At 45.3% G+C, this 18,054-nt stretch overlaps 1 protein-coding gene across 2 annotated transcripts; it reads left to right on the forward strand.

Moving 5' to 3' along the window:
- Positions 1–253: 253 nt before the first annotated feature.
- Positions 254–18,012, forward strand: Kctd13 (potassium channel tetramerization domain containing 13). 2 transcript variants are annotated; one of them, XM_028775179.1, is made up of 6 exons: positions 254–680; positions 2,032–2,201; positions 13,618–13,707; positions 13,798–13,850; positions 14,425–14,620; positions 17,208–18,012. In XM_028775179.1, the coding sequence occupies exons 1-6, from the start codon at positions 437–439 to the stop codon at positions 17,442–17,444; spliced, it is 990 nt and encodes a 329-aa protein (XP_028631012.1). In that variant the 5' UTR covers positions 254–436; the 3' UTR covers positions 17,445–18,012. The 2 variants fall into 2 exon arrangements, with proteins under 2 accessions (XP_028631012.1, XP_028631014.1); XM_028775181.1 differs by lacking the exon at positions 13,618–13,707 and having other exon boundaries at positions 430–680.
- Positions 18,013–18,054: the final 42 nt, after the last annotated feature.

Genomic DNA, 18,054 nt, shown 5'->3' on the forward strand with positions numbered 1-18,054 from the left:
CCTGTTTCCTTTCACGCGAATAAAGCCCTCCTGAAACCGTCACGGGCTGCGGTCCTCTTCGACCACAATAACAAGGGGCAAAGGGACCTTGGACGCTCTCTTCATCCTGGTTCCCGACTCGCCCCAGAACACCACACCCCCAACCCGAAAGCTGGACTGTAACGGCGCCGCCGACTGCGCACGCCCCAGCTCTTGGCTCCGCCCCCGAGACGCGCCTCTCTCCCACCCGGCCCGACTGCGCCTGCGCAGCTCCGCGCGCCGGCTTCCGGGTGGAGAGAGCGCGCGATGGGGCGGCTGGTGGACGTCGCAGAGTAGCGGCGGCGAGTGGGCGTGTGCGCCGAGCGGTCGGGCGCCCGCGCTGGAGTCGCGGGGTCTCAGGGAACCGGTCCGGGACGCGGAGAGAGCTTTCGACTGCCACCCGCGTCCGCTCCCTGGCATGTCGGCCGAGGCCTCTGGCCCGGCGGCGGCTGCGGCCGAATGCCTGGAGTCCCCTAGCCCCTCGGGTGTTGAGCCTGGCTCCCCCTCGTACAGTATGAAGCCCCTGACCCCGAACAGCAAGTATGTGAAGCTGAACGTGGGCGGCTCGCTGCACTACACCACGTTGCGCACCCTCACGGGGCAGGACACCATGCTCAAGGCCATGTTCAGCGGCCGCGTGGAAGTGCTCACAGACGCCGGAGGTATGCGTGCCGCCGGTCCACGTGCTGCCCTCCAGCCCCCAATTCATTCCCGGGTCCCTCGTCCCATCTTGTCTTTTCCTAATTCAAAATCTGTCTCCCCAGTCCTTTACTTCCAGCAGCAACATCTGCCAAGCGCTCCACTGCCGATTATCTGCTCCTCTTCCCTTAGTTCAAAAAGCCAAGGAATCAGTCCTACTGCAAGCTGCACCCCTCAAACAACCTTTACCACTTCCCACTGCCCAGCCTTTTGTTTGCCTCTCTGCGGTAGAACTGCCCCAGGTAGCCTCGAGAAATGAAAGATGTGGTCTGTCTCTAACACAAGTGCCTGCACTCTCTAGGAATTATCTATGAATGCATATATGTAGAAAGAGAGAACTGTTCTGAGTTTGCCAGGGGTCTGAGTGAATGGCACAGCTCTTCTTGACAGGTGAACTTTAACCTTCTTGGAGTGTTGCCTTTAAATTTAGGACCCACTTACTGTAGAGTAGCTTTAAAGAGAAGGGTTTAACAAAGATGAAAGCAAGCACTTAGGAGGTGAAGTTCAACTTTCAATACTGAAGATGAAAGTTCACTTATTTGGTAAGTATTGTGAAGTATCAATTAGTGCTAGAGAAAGCTTGGTAAAGGGATCTGATGACTCTTAAGGAGTTAGCCCCACCCCCTTCGGGGCGATTGGGGAGGTCATTGAGTAGGAATGACCAGTAAGCAAGAAAATTTCATGCAATCACAGAGTAAGTTCTTGGTATTCCAAGTAATATTGTTCCCACTTTATTGTTGTGAACTGGAAACTTGAAGTGGGCATTTTCATTAAATGAGATGGTTAAAATTAATACAAGGAATTAAATTTATTGATAAGGTAATTCGGTAAGAATTTCCCCTTAGTAAGCTGGGCTTGGTGGCCCCTTGGACTACATAATGAGATCCTGACTTAAAAACAACTTTCCTGTGGTGAGAGCCTTCTGACTATCCAGCAGATTTGGGAGGAGCTGTTTCTGGGGCAGGTGTATGTATGATACACTGGAGATGTTTGAAACAGTTTTTGAATATGGCAGAGGGCTGAAACAGATAAGTATTGAGGTTTTTTGTTGTCATTGTTGTTGCCTCCATGCCCCCACAGGGTTTCTCCATGTAGCCTTTGCTGTCCTGGAACTCACTATGTAGACCAGGCTGTAGACCAGGCTGGTCTTGAACTCACAGAGATCTACCTGCCTCTGACTCCTAAATACTGAGATTAAAGGGGGGGGCCACTGAGCATATATAGGTTTTTTTATGGAATCAGTTTTCTGAAAATGTATTAGCCCCAGTGCCCCCAGCAAGCCATCCTTCCTTTTGCCTTTTCCCACCCCACCAGGTTGGGTGCTGATTGACCGGAGTGGCCGCCACTTTGGTACAATTCTCAACTACCTGCGGGACGGGTCAGTGCCACTACCTGAGAGTACCAGAGAACTCGGGGAGCTGCTAGGTGAAGCCAGATACTACCTGGTACAGGGCCTGATTGAAGACTGTCAGCTGGCGCTGCAGGTGAGAGCCCCTCCCCCACCTCCTGGGTCCCTGGACTCCTATCCAATAGTTAGCTCTCTCAGAAGAGAGAGGTCGCCTAGAGAGAGCCTGGCTTACACCAGACATAACCCCTAGGCTTTTGGGATTTGAGGACACAGTCCTCGGCAACATCTCTGCTGCTTAAGGCAGAGCCTCAATACTAGCTGGTGTCCAGACTGTCACCATTAGAAATGCCTGCTCTTGCCAGGTGGTGGTGGCGCACGCCTTTAATCCCAGCACTTGGAAGGCAGAGGCAGGCAGATTTCTGAGTTCGAGAGTTCAAGGCTAGCCTGGTCTACAGAGTGAGTTCCAGGACAGCCAGGGCTACACAGAAAAACCCTGTCTCGAAAAACAAACAAACAAAAAAAAAGTCTTAAGTAGCTTTCTAGGCCAGTAGGGGATCTCAATTTATATAATTTAAGTTTTTGATATTACACTTGCATGTGTGTACCCTACAGTAAAGCAGTTGTAGAGGTCAGTCACAGGACAGCTTTCCACCAGTTTTTTTACCATGTACATTCTGGAGATGGAGCACTCACTGGTCATCAAGTTTGGCCACTGAGACATCTTACCAGCCTGCTCTCACTACATCTCAGTTTAAGCTGGAATGTAATAACCTCCGTGATCTGGTCCTGTCCTGGGAGGCAGCACACACGTGCATGCACACGCACACATGCCTATCTTCCAACCCTCAGGATTTTTTAGTTTTAGGTTTTTTTCCCCAACGGTGAAACTGTTTCCTCAAATAAAGTGTCATAAAGTGGAGCCATGCTCCATCAGCAGAGCTGGGGCTTCCCGGGCCTTCCCACCTCGGTGTTGTACTTCTGTGGGTTCTAGGGATCCCATTAGGATCCCCTTAGGATCTGGGCCGGCTCTGCTGTGCCTAGTACCCTTGAGCCAATCACTCTAGTTCTCTGTTCTTAGGTTCCAAAAGATAAGAAAGAAAAATAAATACAGTGTAGTAAGTTTTAGTCAACTCTCTTGTTCAGGGTTGTTGTAATGACACAGTAGTAGATGGTAAGTTAAGTGGAAAGTGAAATACTTTTCTCTCAGGGAATGCTTATTGGGTCTACCTTTTTTTATTGTGTTCATTCACTTCATGTGGGTGTGCGTACAAGTGAGAAGGAGCCATAGCACAGATGTGAAGGTCAGAGGATAACTCCCTCCCTCCCTCCTGGTCCTTTACCTCCAGCAATAACCAATAATTATGCCAGATGCCTTCTTCCTACCATAATATGGTTTCTGGGGATTGAATTTAGGCCTCTAGGCTTGGTAGCAAGCTATCGAGCCACCTCACTGGCCTGATTATTGGCTCTTGAAATCTGAAAGGCAGAATTCTTTTGGATAGTATACATATTTTTCAAATTTTTTTACCTGTAGCCCATAGGGAAAAAAAATGTGTTTTGTCCTTATATAATTCAAAGCATTTAGTGAAAGAGTGCTGTTAATGAAATGTCCCTTAATATAGCGTTCTTTGCCCCTTTCTTCCCCTCTAATATTTGAGATCCATTACACTGATTTTATGACCCATTAAAGAGTTACCATGCAGCAGTTTTTAAAATATTGACTTAGATCTTTTTTAACATATATTTTTTGGGGAGTGGCATGTGTCACATGTATGTGTGGAGGCCAGAGGACAACTTTGAAGAATGGATTCTCTCCTACCTTGTGGCACCTGGGGAGGGGAGATCAAGCTCAGGTTGTCAGGTTCTGCCTCCTTTCCTCTCTGAGCTATTTGGCTGCTCCTGAGCTAGACCTTGGAAGGTCCTGTTTGACTATTTTATCTTATATTTTTGAGACAGTCTAGCTGTGTAGCCCAGGTTGGCCTTGATCTCATGCTCTTCCTGTGTCAGCCTCCTGAATGTTGGGATTACAGGTGCCCATGTCTAGCTCTGCTCTGTAATTGAAGTTGACCTATTGTCCTTGCATACCCACTGAGTCAGGAGAGATTTTGCTGTTGCCTTGTTGGTACATTTTGTGCCCTTGGTTAACATACAAAGATACAAAGAAACACTAGGGATGCTTTTAAGGCCATTGAATTCAGTTTCTGCTCCAGTGTATCTGACTCTCAAGTGTAGTGCTTCCTTCCCATGCCCCTCCACCTCACAGTCTTTCCCCACTTGACTCGCCCAACCCCCTGCCCCATCCCTGCGGCAGCTCCTCATAGTCCTCAGGCATGCCAGAACATCTCTGGCATAGGCAAATCTTTTCTCTTTCAATTTTGTGTCTCTTCCCCAACTTATTCCCAATCCCTTGTCCATTTCCCCTGATGCTACCCCTGTCTAATCCTGTCACATCCTTGGATCACATCTCTTCCCTTGAAGAACTAACGCAGTCTTGCATGTATCCTTTTGGTGTGTATTGTTTCCACCAGCATTGCTTAGCTGTGGGTCTTGGTGCTGTTTTTTCACTCAGTACTTCTTGCAGGATCCAGTCACACTGTCTGGACTGCAGTGCAGGAGTCCATGCTGTTTTCTCACCGTATCTTATTCATGCATCCTCCTGAGTTTGGAGTTTGCTTTCTCCTTCCCGCTTCTGCAAACAGTGCTACTGTGGGGATCCTGTATATATGCCCTTCTGGTCTTATTTGAATTTCTTAACAACTGTAGCTTGAGAATTACTAGGCCAATGGATACATGCGATTTCAGTAAATATGGTCAGATTGTTTTCTCAGAGGGTTACACTGCTTTGTCCTCCTGACTGGCAATGCACAAGAAACCTCCTTCTGGCATTCTCAGTAATCTTGCCATCCTCCATCTTTCTAATTTTACCATGTGGATAGGTGTGGGGTTTGACTTCCCATGCTTCTCATTTTTAATCAGGTTGAGCATCTTTCTCATACATACTCACTTGACTTTTTAAGAGTCCCTTTCTGCAACTGCTTTACATATTTACCAGATTTTCTCCTGAGTTTCTTATGTTGTTTAACAGGAGATCTTTGACTATTTTAGTTTAGTTTCTAGGAGAATTAAACCATGTTACATAAGATCATGTATTACATGTCCTCTAAGCCATTTGTTAAAAAAAAATTGGCTTTTCCAGCCAGGTGTGGTGCTGCATGTCTTTAATCCCAGCACTCCGCAGGCAGAGGCAGCCAGCAGGATTATCAATTCAAAGCCAGCAAGAGTTACATAGGAACTAGGCATAGTGGTATACCTTTAGTCTCAGCCCTGGGGATAAGAGGCAGGCTGATCTCAAATTTCAGGACAGCCTGGTCTACAGAGTAATTTCCAGGACAGGCAGAGCTATACAAAGAAACCCACCCATCTATCCTTCCTTCTTCCTTCCCTCCCTCCTTCCCTCCCTCCCTCCCTCCCTCCCTCCCTCCCTCCCTCCCTTCCTTCCTTCCTTCCTTCCTTCCTTAAAGAGTTACATAGGGAGATTCCATGTCAAAAAACCAAAATCTTCAAATTTTTTTCTGGCTTTTGAGGATGAGGTTTAGATATTGTCAGTATTTTCTCTTAAAATGTCACTTATCTGTGGACTAGCAATTTGTATATGCATGTTTAATGTTTTTATTATATTTTATTCATATTTCTGCATGGGTATGTGTGTCCCATAATTTGAATGGTGGGAGGTCAGAGAACAACTTGTGGGTGTCAGTTCTATCCTTTCAACATGTGTGTCCCTGTGACCAGACTCAGGTTGTCAGGCTTGGTGACATGCATCTTTATGTGCTGTGTCATCTTGCTAGCCCAAGATCCTTGAATTTTTAAATTACAAATAGCCTTTTGTGTATAAACGTTATACGTGGGTATGTGCATGTGTATGCGTATGTGTATAGAGATCAGAGGTTAACATCAAGTGTCTCCCAGTTATACCCCACCACATTGCTCTTTCTGGTTGGTTGGTTTGTTTGTTTTGAGACAGGGTTTTACTTTATTGTTCTACTTGCCTTGAACGTGCTGTGAATCCACAGAGATCTGCTTCTGCCTCCCGAGTGCTAGGATTAAAGAGTTTGTTTAGGGGCTGGAGGGATGGCTCAGTGGTTAAGAACACTGCCTGCTCTTCCAGAGGTCCTGAGTTCAATTCACACGGTGGCTCACAACCATCTGTAATGGGATCTGATGCCTTCTTCTGGTGTGTCTGAAGACAGCTACAGTGTACTCACATACATAAAATAAAGATAAACAAATAAGTCTTAAAAAAAAAACTTCACCTCCTCCAATATTATTAAAAATAGAAGAGTTTGTTTAGCTTCCACCTTACTTTTTGAGACAGAGTCTCACTGAAACTGAAATTCACTGGCTTGGGTAGGTTTTCTGGCCAGTGAACTCAAGGGACCTACCTTTCTCCACTTCCTCAGCGATGGGATTGCAATGTATGTCATGGGCTTTTCATATGGATGCTAGGAATCTGAACTCAGGTCCTCATGATTGTATGACAAGTACCTTATTAACTGAACCATCTCTCCAGACCCATCACCTCTTATTTTTGGAGCAGTATTATCAGCTATAGAAATTTGGGAAATGAGTCACCAAAAAAATAAAGCAATTTTTGTGTGTGTGTGTGTGTGTGTGTGTGTGTGTGTGTGTATGTGTGTCTACTCATTAAATTGAGCCATGTTGTATGTACTATTTTGTATACTTTTCTTTTGACATTGTTAATAATTTGTATCTTTCTGTGTCAATAAAATTTTACTCGAACATCCAGATCCTATGCTCCAGTTTCTCTAGTTCTGCCTGAAATGTGTTGAGCATTCACTTATAGTTGAGGTTCACATTGTGTCTGGCTATGTTCTACAAGTGTCTTCTAATCTGAAACAGCCTGGCTTTTTGTTTGTTTGTTGTTTTTCTTATAAAGCTTAGATGTTAGAAGATATTCCCTATAACAATGGTCTGCTTACCAAACTTTCCTGATTGCTCAGTTCTGATGTCATTTGGTTCAAATCCTGATAGATCCCAGATTTGCTGTAAATTTGGCTATAAATGTAAAGGTTTGATTGGTTAGAGTATATTCTAGAAGGTGTAGTGTATTTCATACTGTATTATATCAAGATACCCATGATGTTGCTAATATGACTAACAGACTAACAATGCACAGATTTGGTCCCTGAATTCAGATGATAGATTGAGTCCTCCCTCCACTGTATTTAAGATTTCCTTGTTGCTAGCTATAAATTTATCTGTGTGCTATTAATTTAGGCATTGTGCAAGTGGTAGTTGCCTGTCAACAACACACCAATTGATAATTCTTGCCTGAGTCAGTAATTTCATTAAGGTTATGGGATAATTGTAGGTTTAGCATTTCTTCAGTGTTCCATGGGGTCACTTGTAAAGTCATGCTTTGTACTCTCAACTGAGTGAGTCTTGCAGTCAAACAGCACTGTCCCCTAGCAGTGTAGATAACCATTAGTGGGGGAGGGGTTACTTAGCTTTTTCCTGTTCTTTGTTTTTATTAGCTTTATAATTTTACATATAGATCTTTTCATATATGTGCTTTAAAAAAATTTCTGTGTGTTTATTTTGCCTGCATTGTGTAGACTACATGCATGCCTGGTACATCACATCCCCTGGAACTGGAGTTATGAATGGTTGTAAGCTGCCTTATGGGTGCTGGAAACCAAACTTAGATCTTCTGCAAGAACAGCAAGTACTCTTAACCCTTGAGCTGGCTCTCCAGCCCCTCATATGGACATTTTAATCTCAGTGAAACCCACTTTTGTAAATGTAAACTATGAAGGGATTTTGCTCTTCTTTTGTTCCTCGTAGAATAAGTTAGTTTTCCAGGTACCATCTGTTAAACAGTTTTTGTTACCTAGTATCCAAAATGGCCACTGGTGATTCTTGCCTCCCTTAGGATTAGCTTTTATTTAGTCCCCTCCCACACTGACTAGGACTGACATAGCCCAACCTTATTGTAGAGATATATTGTGTAACTGGAAAGACAGTCTCAAGTAGTTGCCCGATGACTTTGCACTTCTGATTCTTCTATCTCTACCTCCCCACTGCCAAGATCTCAGGTATGCACCACTACCATCAACTCTAACGTGTGACTTTTGAAGTTAGGCCATAAAAAAAGAATAGCTTCCGCCTCGTGGACCCCTCACTCTGGTAAGCAAGCCATTGTATGAGGAACCCAGATAGCTCTTGGGAAGTCTCCCTGGTGAGGATCTGGAGCCTTCTGTTAACTGACTCCCAACTCTGTGGGCCAACTTTATCTAGGCCTGGCCAAGTATTCAGATGCTGCACTTCTGGCCAGCATCTTACATTGTTATAGTTTTGAGATAAGATTCCCTTATGTACCCCAGTCTAGCCTTGAACTCAGGCTCTTCCTCCTTTCACTTATTACAGACTGGGATGACAGCATGTGCTAGTGTGACCAACTGTGGCCATCATTAAAACTAGTTCATGAGAGACTGTGGGCTGGTCTGAAGGTCTGAGCCTCAGAAATTTAAGAAGGCAACAACAAATGACTGTTGTTGTGTATGTAGACTGCTACATCAAGAGGTAACACATTGTGCTATGACTTCCAGACACAACAGAACCGATACACATACAACAGAACCCACAGAGACTATGACGAGTACAGGCCCAAACCAGATGAAAATCCAGGCACTAAGAAGGGGAAGAACCTATTTGTAGTGGATACCTTCTGGGAAAGGGAAAATCCATGTTCTCCAATGGAGTATTACTGGGTATAGCAACCATTTGAAGGTGTCCAGGAGTGGGTGGCTAACACAAAACACACTCCATGCCTTTGGTTTGCTATTTTCTGTCTTAACTGTTGTTGTTTTTTTTTCTTTTTTACCTTTTTGTTTGTTTGTTTGTTTCTATTCAGACCCGGTCTTACTATGTATTCCTGGCTATCCTGGAATTCCCTCTGTAGACCTCAGAGTTAGAGAGATCTACTTGTTTCTGTCTCCCAAAGTGCTTGGATTAAAGGCATGCACAGCCACCACCCAGCTTGGTTTTCTTTTCTTTTTTTCTTTTTTAATTTACTTACTTTTATTTTATGTGCATTGGTGTTTTGCCTGCATGCATGTCTGTATGAGAGTGTCAGATCTTGGAGTTACAGACAGTTGTGAACTGCCATCTGGGTGCTCGGATTTGAACAGGTCCTCTGGAAGAGCATTCCCCTTAACTGCTGAGCCATCACTCCAGCGACCCCCCCCCCTTTGAGGGGGGGTGGGAGAGGGAGAGAACCATGAATTTGGGTGGGAAGGGAGGTAGACCTGGGGAGGATAAAGAATATGATCAAAAAAAGATTTAATAAGTGGGGCAGTGGTGGTACACACCTTTAATCTCAGCACTTGAGAGACAGGCAGGTGGATTTCTGTGAGTTTAAGGCCAGACTGATCTACAGAGTGAGTTCCAGGACAGCCAGGGCTACACAGAAAAACTCTGTCTCAGAAAAACAAAACAGTAGAAGAGATTTAATAAATTTAAAAGAAAGGTAACAAATTGTGCATTCTGGTGTGTGGGCTTTTCTATGCAAAAACCACAAAATGTCATGCCTTTAGTCCCTTTAAGGACTCAGGAAGTAGGGCAGACAGACTTCTCTGTGAGCTCCTTGCCAGCCTGGTTGATCTACAGAGGGAATTCTAGGACAGTCAGAGCCACTGCTTGTACTGGTAGAGAAGAAAGTAAGCTAAAGAAGCAAACAGTGGGGGCTGGAGAGATGGCTCAGTGGTTAAGAGCACTGACTGCTCTTCCAGAGGTCCTGAGTTCAAATCCCAGCAACCACATGGTGGCTCACAACCATCTGTAATGAGATTGGATGCCCTCTTCTGGTGTGTCTGAAGACAGCTACAGTGTACTCATATAAATAAAATAAGTAAATCTTTAAAAGAAAAAAAAAAAAAAGAAGCAAACAGTGGCCAGTGCACCAGTGGTGGTGCACACTTTTGGTCCCAGCACTTGGGAGGCAGAGGCAGGTGGATTTCTGAATTCGAGGCCAGCCTGGTCTACAGAGTGAGTTCCAGGACAGCCAGGGCTACACAGAGAAGCCCTGTCTCGAAAAACCAAGGGGGGGGGGGAGAAGCAAACAGTGTAACAAAGCTGCATTCCCAAGCTTTCCAGATAATGCATACAATTAACAAATGGTTTCCATGCAAAGATTAAATACAGAACATTCCCAGGAAAATGTAAAGATAATTTAAGAATGTGATTGTAGAGTCCTTTGTCTGGACCCCAGAAATCCCCAAAGAGATGCCCAGAGAATCGTTCATTTATATACTAGTCCTCCTGTGTTTAGGAAGGTCCTTCCTTTGTAAGCACAAGCCTCATCCTTCTGTGAACTTGATTACAGGATCTGCTATACATTCACCCAAATAAACAGCTCTTCTAAGAGGCCTAAGGTGGCACACCCTTAATCCCAGCACTCAGAGGCAGGGGTCTCACACTGAGACACAGTCTAATAAAAATAAAAGTTTAAAAAAGGCAACTTAAGATGTGACCTCTCAGCAGCTTGTTTCCAAGCCCAAAGCAGTCAGAAGCTCTTTTCAAAGAGGTTATAGGTATTTTTTTTTCTCTTACGACATGAACCCTAAGCTTAGACAACGATAAGCATTTAAGACATTAGCAGGGACTTGAAGGAGCAGCCCTAGCTGAAGCACAAGAGAGCTTTGAAACTCATACATGTGAGAAGTAGGCTGGGGAAGCCAGGACTATGAATATGTCCCAGGAAAGAATGATGCTTCTGGACAGTGGAGCTATGAATCATAGCTAGTCAGGGGTGGGCAACAAAGGTGCCCAGTGTGTTACAGACTTTAGGACCAGTGACTTCTACGTGCCCCCTCTTGTCTTTGCCCTCCCTGCCTTTTGAACAAGAACATCCTAAGTGGTTAAGTGGAAGAGACAATGTGCCTGTAGTTCATAGCTCTTCAGCTAGGAAAAAAAAAAGTCCCTTCATGAGCTGATGTTGATGGACTGTACCCAGATGGCCTTATCCCATCCTGAACCTGGGTCAGATTTTCTGTGCTTTGAGCTGCCAATGTAATGATGAGACTTAGTCTTGGGAGCAGTGAATTAATGGAGCCAACCATGAAACAGCTCCCAGTGACTAAGGCAGATCAAGCTAGTCATACAAGACAGGGAGCCGTCCATCATCCATCTCTTTTGCATATTTTCTCTGGAGAAACCAACTGTTGTGTTATAAAGACTCAAGCAGATCTACAGAGAGGTCCAGGTAGCAAAGGCTAGATCCCTCATGCAACAGCCTTGTAAATATAGCAGCCATATTTCTCAGAAAGTGATCCCTAAGAAGCAGTAATGCTCTCAAATGCCTGTAACCCCTGCTGTGCATGCCTTCATGGGAGAACCTGTGCCACAGGGCCTAAGCCACTCTCAAAAGAATTCCTGGGGCTGGTGAGATGGCTCAGTGGTTAAGAGCACTGACTGCTCTTCCAGAGGTCATGAGTTCAAATCCCAGCAACCACATGGTGGCTAACAACCATCTGTAATGATATCTGATGCCCTCTTGTGGGGTGTCTGAAGACAGCTACAGTATACTTACATATAATAAATAAAATTAAAAAAAAAAAAAAGAATTCCTGACCCACAGGAAAAGGAAATCATAAATACCTTATGTAAATGAAGCTTTGTTCCACAACATAGATAAACAGGTCTGCGCTCTTCCTGCTCTTACTCCTCGGTTCTCAGATGCCCACACCCATTTGTTTCTGGTTTTCTGTTGTATTTTAATTTGTTTTATCTCTGCACCTAAACTACAGTTTTTGTTATTTTGCCTTTTTAGTGTACCTTTATGTCTTACAGACTCACTGCTTCAAAATTGACTTAGTAATTGCAGATGTCTATGCTTCCATTGATTGATTGATTGATTGATTGATTGTTCGTTTTGAGGTAGTTTTATTAAGTAGCCTGATCGGCTTTCAAACTTGACCACTTGCCTCTGCCTCCCAAGTGTGTCCATTACAGGTATACACATTCCTGACTTTTTGTTGTTTTTGTTTTGAGACAGTCTTAATGCAGAGTCCTGCATAGCATCAAATTCTATATAGACCAAGCTAGCCCTGCACTGTGGCTCTGCTCAATGTCTACCTCCTGCCTCCTGGGATTATGGATGGACTTTTTTTTTTTTTCATCTGTACTTTCTTTGAGAGTTAGGTCTAGGCTGTTCTCACAGTCCCAAGTTTAAGCAGCCCTCCTACCTTAGCCTCTAGTAGCTGGGCCTTAGGGTACCAACTACCATGCCTGGCCTTCCATTTAAATTTTATATGTACATATAAACATACATAAATACACATAAGCCTCTTAGCTGGGCATGATGGCACACGCCTTTAATCCTATTTCTTGGGAATCAGAGGCAGGCAGATCTCTAAGTTTGAGGCCAGCCTGGTCTACAGAGTGAGTTCTAGGACAGCCTAGGCTACATGGAGAAACCTTATCTGTCTTAAAAAACTAAATAATAATAATAGCTTTCAAAAACAATTTCTGGAATTTGTCTCAGAATTGTACCTTTAGAGACAGGCATGTCTCTAACATGTCTCTAATGGTACATTTCAGCATTTGGGAAGCTGAGACAGGAGAATTGTGTCTTTGTTTTGTTTGTTTTTGAGACAGGTCTCACTATGTAGATCACGCTGGTCTCAAATTCATAGATCTGCCTACATCTGCTTCCCATTGCTGGGATTAGAGGCATGTGTCACTAAGGCAGCTGAGACAAGAGACTGAAAATTCAAGCAATTTACTAAGGCTGTCTCAGTATTTTAAAAATTAAATTTTAATTTTTAAAAATAGTGAGGAGTATAAGTCAGTGGTAGTGTACTTGATTGGTATACCCTCATGGTCCTGGGTTCAACTCCCAGCACTCCAAAGATAAACAGCTTCACTCTGCTCAGTCACTCAGCACACGTATGCTGGTCATCACCTGTACAGTCCTCAGGAAGTACATAGCAAAACCAGACAGACTCAAGTGCTGTGAAGAAAAGGAGCCAATACTCTGAGCCCAAGGAAGCTATGTAACTGCGCAGGAGTGGAACTGCCCTGTGGGGGCCAGCATGCTGAGGTGCACAAAGCTCAGTGGAGCACAGTCCTGGCAGGCTGACCCATACAGTCAGGGAGAGCCCAGCTGGGTGCCTACAGAACAGCAGGTCGGTAGGTAAGGGTAGAGTTATGGGGAGGATACGAGCGATACTCAGTCTCTAGTAGCTGGGCCTCTGGGGACCTGCTGCCATGCTTGGCCTTTCATGTTAATTTTACACACAACACACAACACACACACACACACACACACACACACACACAAATAAACCTCTTAGATGAGCATGCTAAATTATACACTAGCTGTGCATGGTATGGCCAGAGTGGAGTGGAATGGTCACATCCTAGTGAGCCTTGACGACACCAAAGAGTGTTTTCAACCCCCAAGCAGCTTACATTAAGTGGCGTGAGTGAACACCACTTGTACTGCTAACCAACTTCCACTTCCTCCCCAGCAAAAAAGGGAGAAGCTGTCACCATTATGCCTCATCCCCACAGTGACATCACCCCGGGAAGAGCAGCAGGTCCTGGCTAGCACCTCCAAGGTGAGGCCCTGGAGACCTGTGGGTTGGATGGTTGTAATGGCTGCTGTTGTTTCCCTGTCTCTTGACTGCATCCTTCTGCTTCTCCTACAGCCTGTGGTAAAGCTTCTGCACAACCGCAGTAACAACAAGTACTCCTACACCAGGTGAGCCTGTGGGTCAAGGATGTGTCCATGTGTTTTCATGCTCAGAAGAATCCTAGGTTTAGCTCAGCTCTGCTGTCCCATGGAGGACTATGGTCATATGCAGAGACTACAGAATGCCTGCCTGTTGAATGTCCCATCCCAGCTGTGCCACCTGTCATAAGTAAATGAGGTTCAAGCCAAGCCTGTGATAATGGTTAGCATAGGCTAGCTCCTTATTTCCCAAGAGAATTGGTCTCAATATTGTCTGTTATCCACACTCCCAATGGTTTGAGGACATGTTGGTCTCCATCTAGAGATGATACTGTGGCACCAGAGGATAAAGTTACCTGCCTAATGTTGCTTAGTTAAAATGTGGCAGTGCTGGGGTGCCTGGTGACAGCCTAGTGAGAGCCTGCACCAGGAGCCTCCACACTGGGCAGTGATTTGCTCTGCAAATGCTTCCTTTATGAGGTCTACACAGTCGGAAGTGCCCTTCTGCACAGGACTGGAGTGCTGGGAATGTGGGTCCCTCTGGGGGGAGTGGAGGGATGGAAAACAGTCAATCACCTAAGGCCTGCTGGCCCCTGGTTCTCAGCACTTCAGATGACAACTTACTGAAGAACATTGAGCTGTTTGACAAACTAGCCCTGCGCTTCCATGGGCGGCTGCTCTTCCTCAAAGATGTCCTGGGGGACGAGATTTGCTGCTGGTCTTTCTACGGGCAGGGCCGAAAAATCGCCGAGGTGTGCTGCACCTCTATAGTCTATGCTACGGAGAAAAAGCAGACCAAGGTCAGAGGGGATCAGGGAAGGGTGGGAGGTAGGGTCGGGACTCTGGATAAAGGTAGATCAGCAGGTCAGGCAAAGGAAAGCTCTTTGGTGGTTATCAGGGACCAGAGTTCTAGTTCATGGCTATGTAGTTTGGCAAGGTCACCTCATTTCATATGAAATGAGGCTGTTAGATTAGAGAGGTTCTGCTTTCCTTTTCTTTGTTTGGGGTTTCTGGGAATCAGTTGGTCTCCAGGCCTCAAGAAGAACATGGTTTACTTGTTTGTGGCTTAAAAAAAAAAAAAAAAGCTGTAATTATTTTATGTGTCTGAGTGTTTTGCCTGCGTATGCTTAAGTATGCCACATATGTGCTGGTACCTGTAGAGGGCAGAAGAGGGCATCAGATCCCTTGGAACTACACGTGGTTGTGAGCAATCATTTGGGTGCTGGGAAATGAAACAGAATCCTCTGCCAGAGCAGCAAGTGCTCTTAACTATTGAGGCAACAGGCCAGCCTTAAAGCAGGATTCTTAATGTGGGCAGTGGAGAGGGTTCAAAGCTGTTTGCAGTTCTCAGGATAGCATGCAGGTTTAGAAGCATGCATGCGTTTTTCTGTATGGAAGGTCCATGTAGCTGGGTCCAAGGTGCATGGGATCCCAGCACTCAGCACACTGAGGAAAGAGAATCATGAGTTAAAGAGCATTCTATATGCATAGTAAGATCCTCTCTCAAAAGCTATCTCCTAAAAAAAGTCCATGGTTCACTTTAGAACCTCAAAAGGTCCATTACCAAGAACACGTTTTTGTCTTTGCAGTATTGCAGAAGGAACTCAGGACCTCAGGAAGTACATAGTACTGTACCACTGAGCCACTTCCCCAGCCCCTTTGTTATTTGGTTTTGTTTGAGACAGTCTTACTATGCTGTACAGGCTGGCCTTGAACTTGCAATCCTTCAGCATCAGCTTTTACAGCCAGAATTCTAAACCTCTCAGGTCAAGACAGGCACAGTGATGCATACCCTCAGCTTCAGCACTCTGAAGTAGTTCTGGGCCTGCCAGGATGGCATAGTAAAATTCCGTATTAAAGAAAAAACAAAAACAAACCCCTCAAGACCTTCTGAGTTTATGCTGTGAGTGTGGTAGCCATCAGTGAACATATCACAGTATCCAGGGCTGGAGAGATGGCTCAGTGGTTAAGAGCACTAGCTGCTCTTTAAGAGGACATGGGTTTGATTCCCAGCACACACCTGGAGGTTCACAGCTCCAATCCCAGGGGATCTAACACCCTCTTCTGGCCCCTCAGGGCACTGCATGCATATGATGCACAGGCAAACATAGAGACAAAACACCCATACATATAAAAATCAGTTAAAACTTAAAACTGTCTCAGGACTCAATCTGTGTTAGGCACTGCCTCAGACTCCACACCACAGACATAGCATGTTGAACAGAGTGCAAACCTAGCCTCGGTGGTGTGTGATGGGCAGGCTTTCCCTGTTCCCTGACAGCTAATGAGCTTGTGCTTTCACACCCAAGCCAAGCATCATTTCTCTTTGGACACATTTGCACATGAAATTTCAATGCAATTGTCCCAGACAAAGTTGTCAAACTCCCTTCGCTGACAGAATGCTGTAGTCTTGGGTAGAATACTGGCTGCAAAGCAGTGCTATGCCTTTTCCAGTGTCCCTAGCTAATATTAGCCTGGTAGTTGTCACCTAGTGGAAGGACTAAGAAACATTGATCAAAGGCAAAAAATATACTTCATCTTCCAGAAGGGTATTTTTCCCTGCTATTAGGAAGATAGGAAGAGGTAGCTTAGGAGGAGGGTGTGGTGGTATACACCTGTAATCACACATAACTGGGAGGCAGTTTCACTCAGTCGTATTGGCTGCCCTTGTACAGGAGGATTACAAGTTCAAGGCCATCTTGGACAACCTAGTGAGACTATCTTAAAATAATTAATAATAAACAATTAAGAGTCTGTGTATAGCTCAGCAGTAGAACTGGTCCAGCATGCATGAGACTCTGGGTTCATCCTATCCTTTTCAATACTGCCCAGCAAAGTGCCCCTTTTCCTGCATCTTTTTCCTCTGTTTTTCTTCTTCATTCAGGATTGGCATTTGAGAGAAGTTCCTGTCTTGCTGCCATGCCTCATTTTGTTTTCTCTAGTGATCTGCCTCCCTCTCTTGGGTTGGTCAAACACCACATTCCCAGCAAGGCCTTGTCTGAATTCCCTACTGAAAGATGGAACTCTCTTGAGAAAAACCATTCACGTCCCCCTTTCCAGCTTTCTGCATAAAATATCATCATCTGAATTAATATGTATCGTAGGAAATTAGGAAGAATGTGTCTGTGTTTCCCCCCTAGACTTCCAACATGCTGAGGGCAAGCATTTGTTATAGTACTGCACTCCTGATGCTTAGAACAACCCAGGAATAGTGGCAGGTACTCAGGACTTATTAAATGAAAAGCATTCTAAGAGCCTGGCCAGTGAAGGAAAGAAAATAAGCCTAACTGCCTTCAGGGCCTGGAGGAGAGCCCACAGAGGAGCCACTGGGGAAATGCTGTGGGACCAGGCCAGAGGTAGGAGCTACGGGTTGCTAACCTTTTGCAGGTGGAATTCCCTGAGGCTCGCATCTTCGAAGAGACACTGAATATCTTAATTTATGAGAATTCCCGTGGCCCAGATCTAGCTCTCCTGGAGGCCACAGGGGGTGCAGCTGGAGGTGGTGGGGCAGGCCGAGGAGACGACGAAGAGAACCGAGAGCACCGTGTCCGGAGGATTCACGTCCGCCGCCATATCACCCATGACGAGCGTCCTCACGGCCAACAGATTGTCTTCAAGGACTGACCTTGATCTTCCCCTGCTTTCCTCTTGCTTCTGGGACCTAGTCCCTCTGTCTCTTTGCCCCGGCTCTGCTGGCCAAGTCGTGGGTCTTCCCTCTGTCCCCTCATTGCATGCTATGTTCAGTGAGCCCTCTCCAGTCATTGCCACTCACTGCTAACCACACGGTACATTCCAGCATTACCCTCTGGTGGGGCTCTTCAGAAAGCCAGTGTCCACCTCTCCTCCACATCCTTGTTCTGCCATCTTTCTCTTACCATCTGGTTGAGGATGACACAGGATTCCCTTTCCCTTGTGTTAATACATTGAACACGCATATAGAAAGAGACAGTACCACCAACCACACTCCACGCTGCTTTCTGCCATTGCAACAGAGTACTTTGCCCCTCCTGCCTCACCATTCACCCTACCTCCTTAACTTTGTACTAGGCTGGTCTGGACCTGGACCAGCTCAGCTATCTTGATCTGTTTCATATTATTTATTATTTTAATTTTCTATTAAATTATTGGAATAAAGTTGAGCTGACGGTCTGCTGCTGACTCTCGAGTGAGGGATGCAGACAGCTTGTGTTAAGAAGATGCCTGGCTGTTAATGTGGTAGAAACATGAGCCCCTT

This window comes from Grammomys surdaster, unplaced genomic scaffold, assembly GCF_004785775.1.
Source record: "Grammomys surdaster isolate TR1022 unplaced genomic scaffold, NIH_TR_1.0 253, whole genome shotgun sequence".
NCBI classification, from domain to species: Eukaryota; Metazoa; Chordata; class Mammalia; order Rodentia; family Muridae; genus Grammomys; species Grammomys surdaster.

What these genes read in the sequence shown, in the direction of transcription:
- Kctd13 (XM_028775179.1), top strand. Translation starts at nt 437, where the DNA reads ATGTCGGCCGAGGCCTCTGGCCCGGCGGCGGCTGCGGCCGAATGCCTG. An exon ending in TCCTGGCTAGCACCTCCAAG is followed by an intron (nt 13,708 to 13,797) that starts GTGAGGCCCTGG and finishes CTTCTCCTACAG; the next exon opens with CCTGTGGTAAAGCTTCTGCA. An exon ending in CGGAGAAAAAGCAGACCAAG is followed by an intron (nt 14,621 to 17,207) that starts GTCAGAGGGGAT and finishes AACCTTTTGCAG; the next exon opens with GTGGAATTCCCTGAGGCTCG.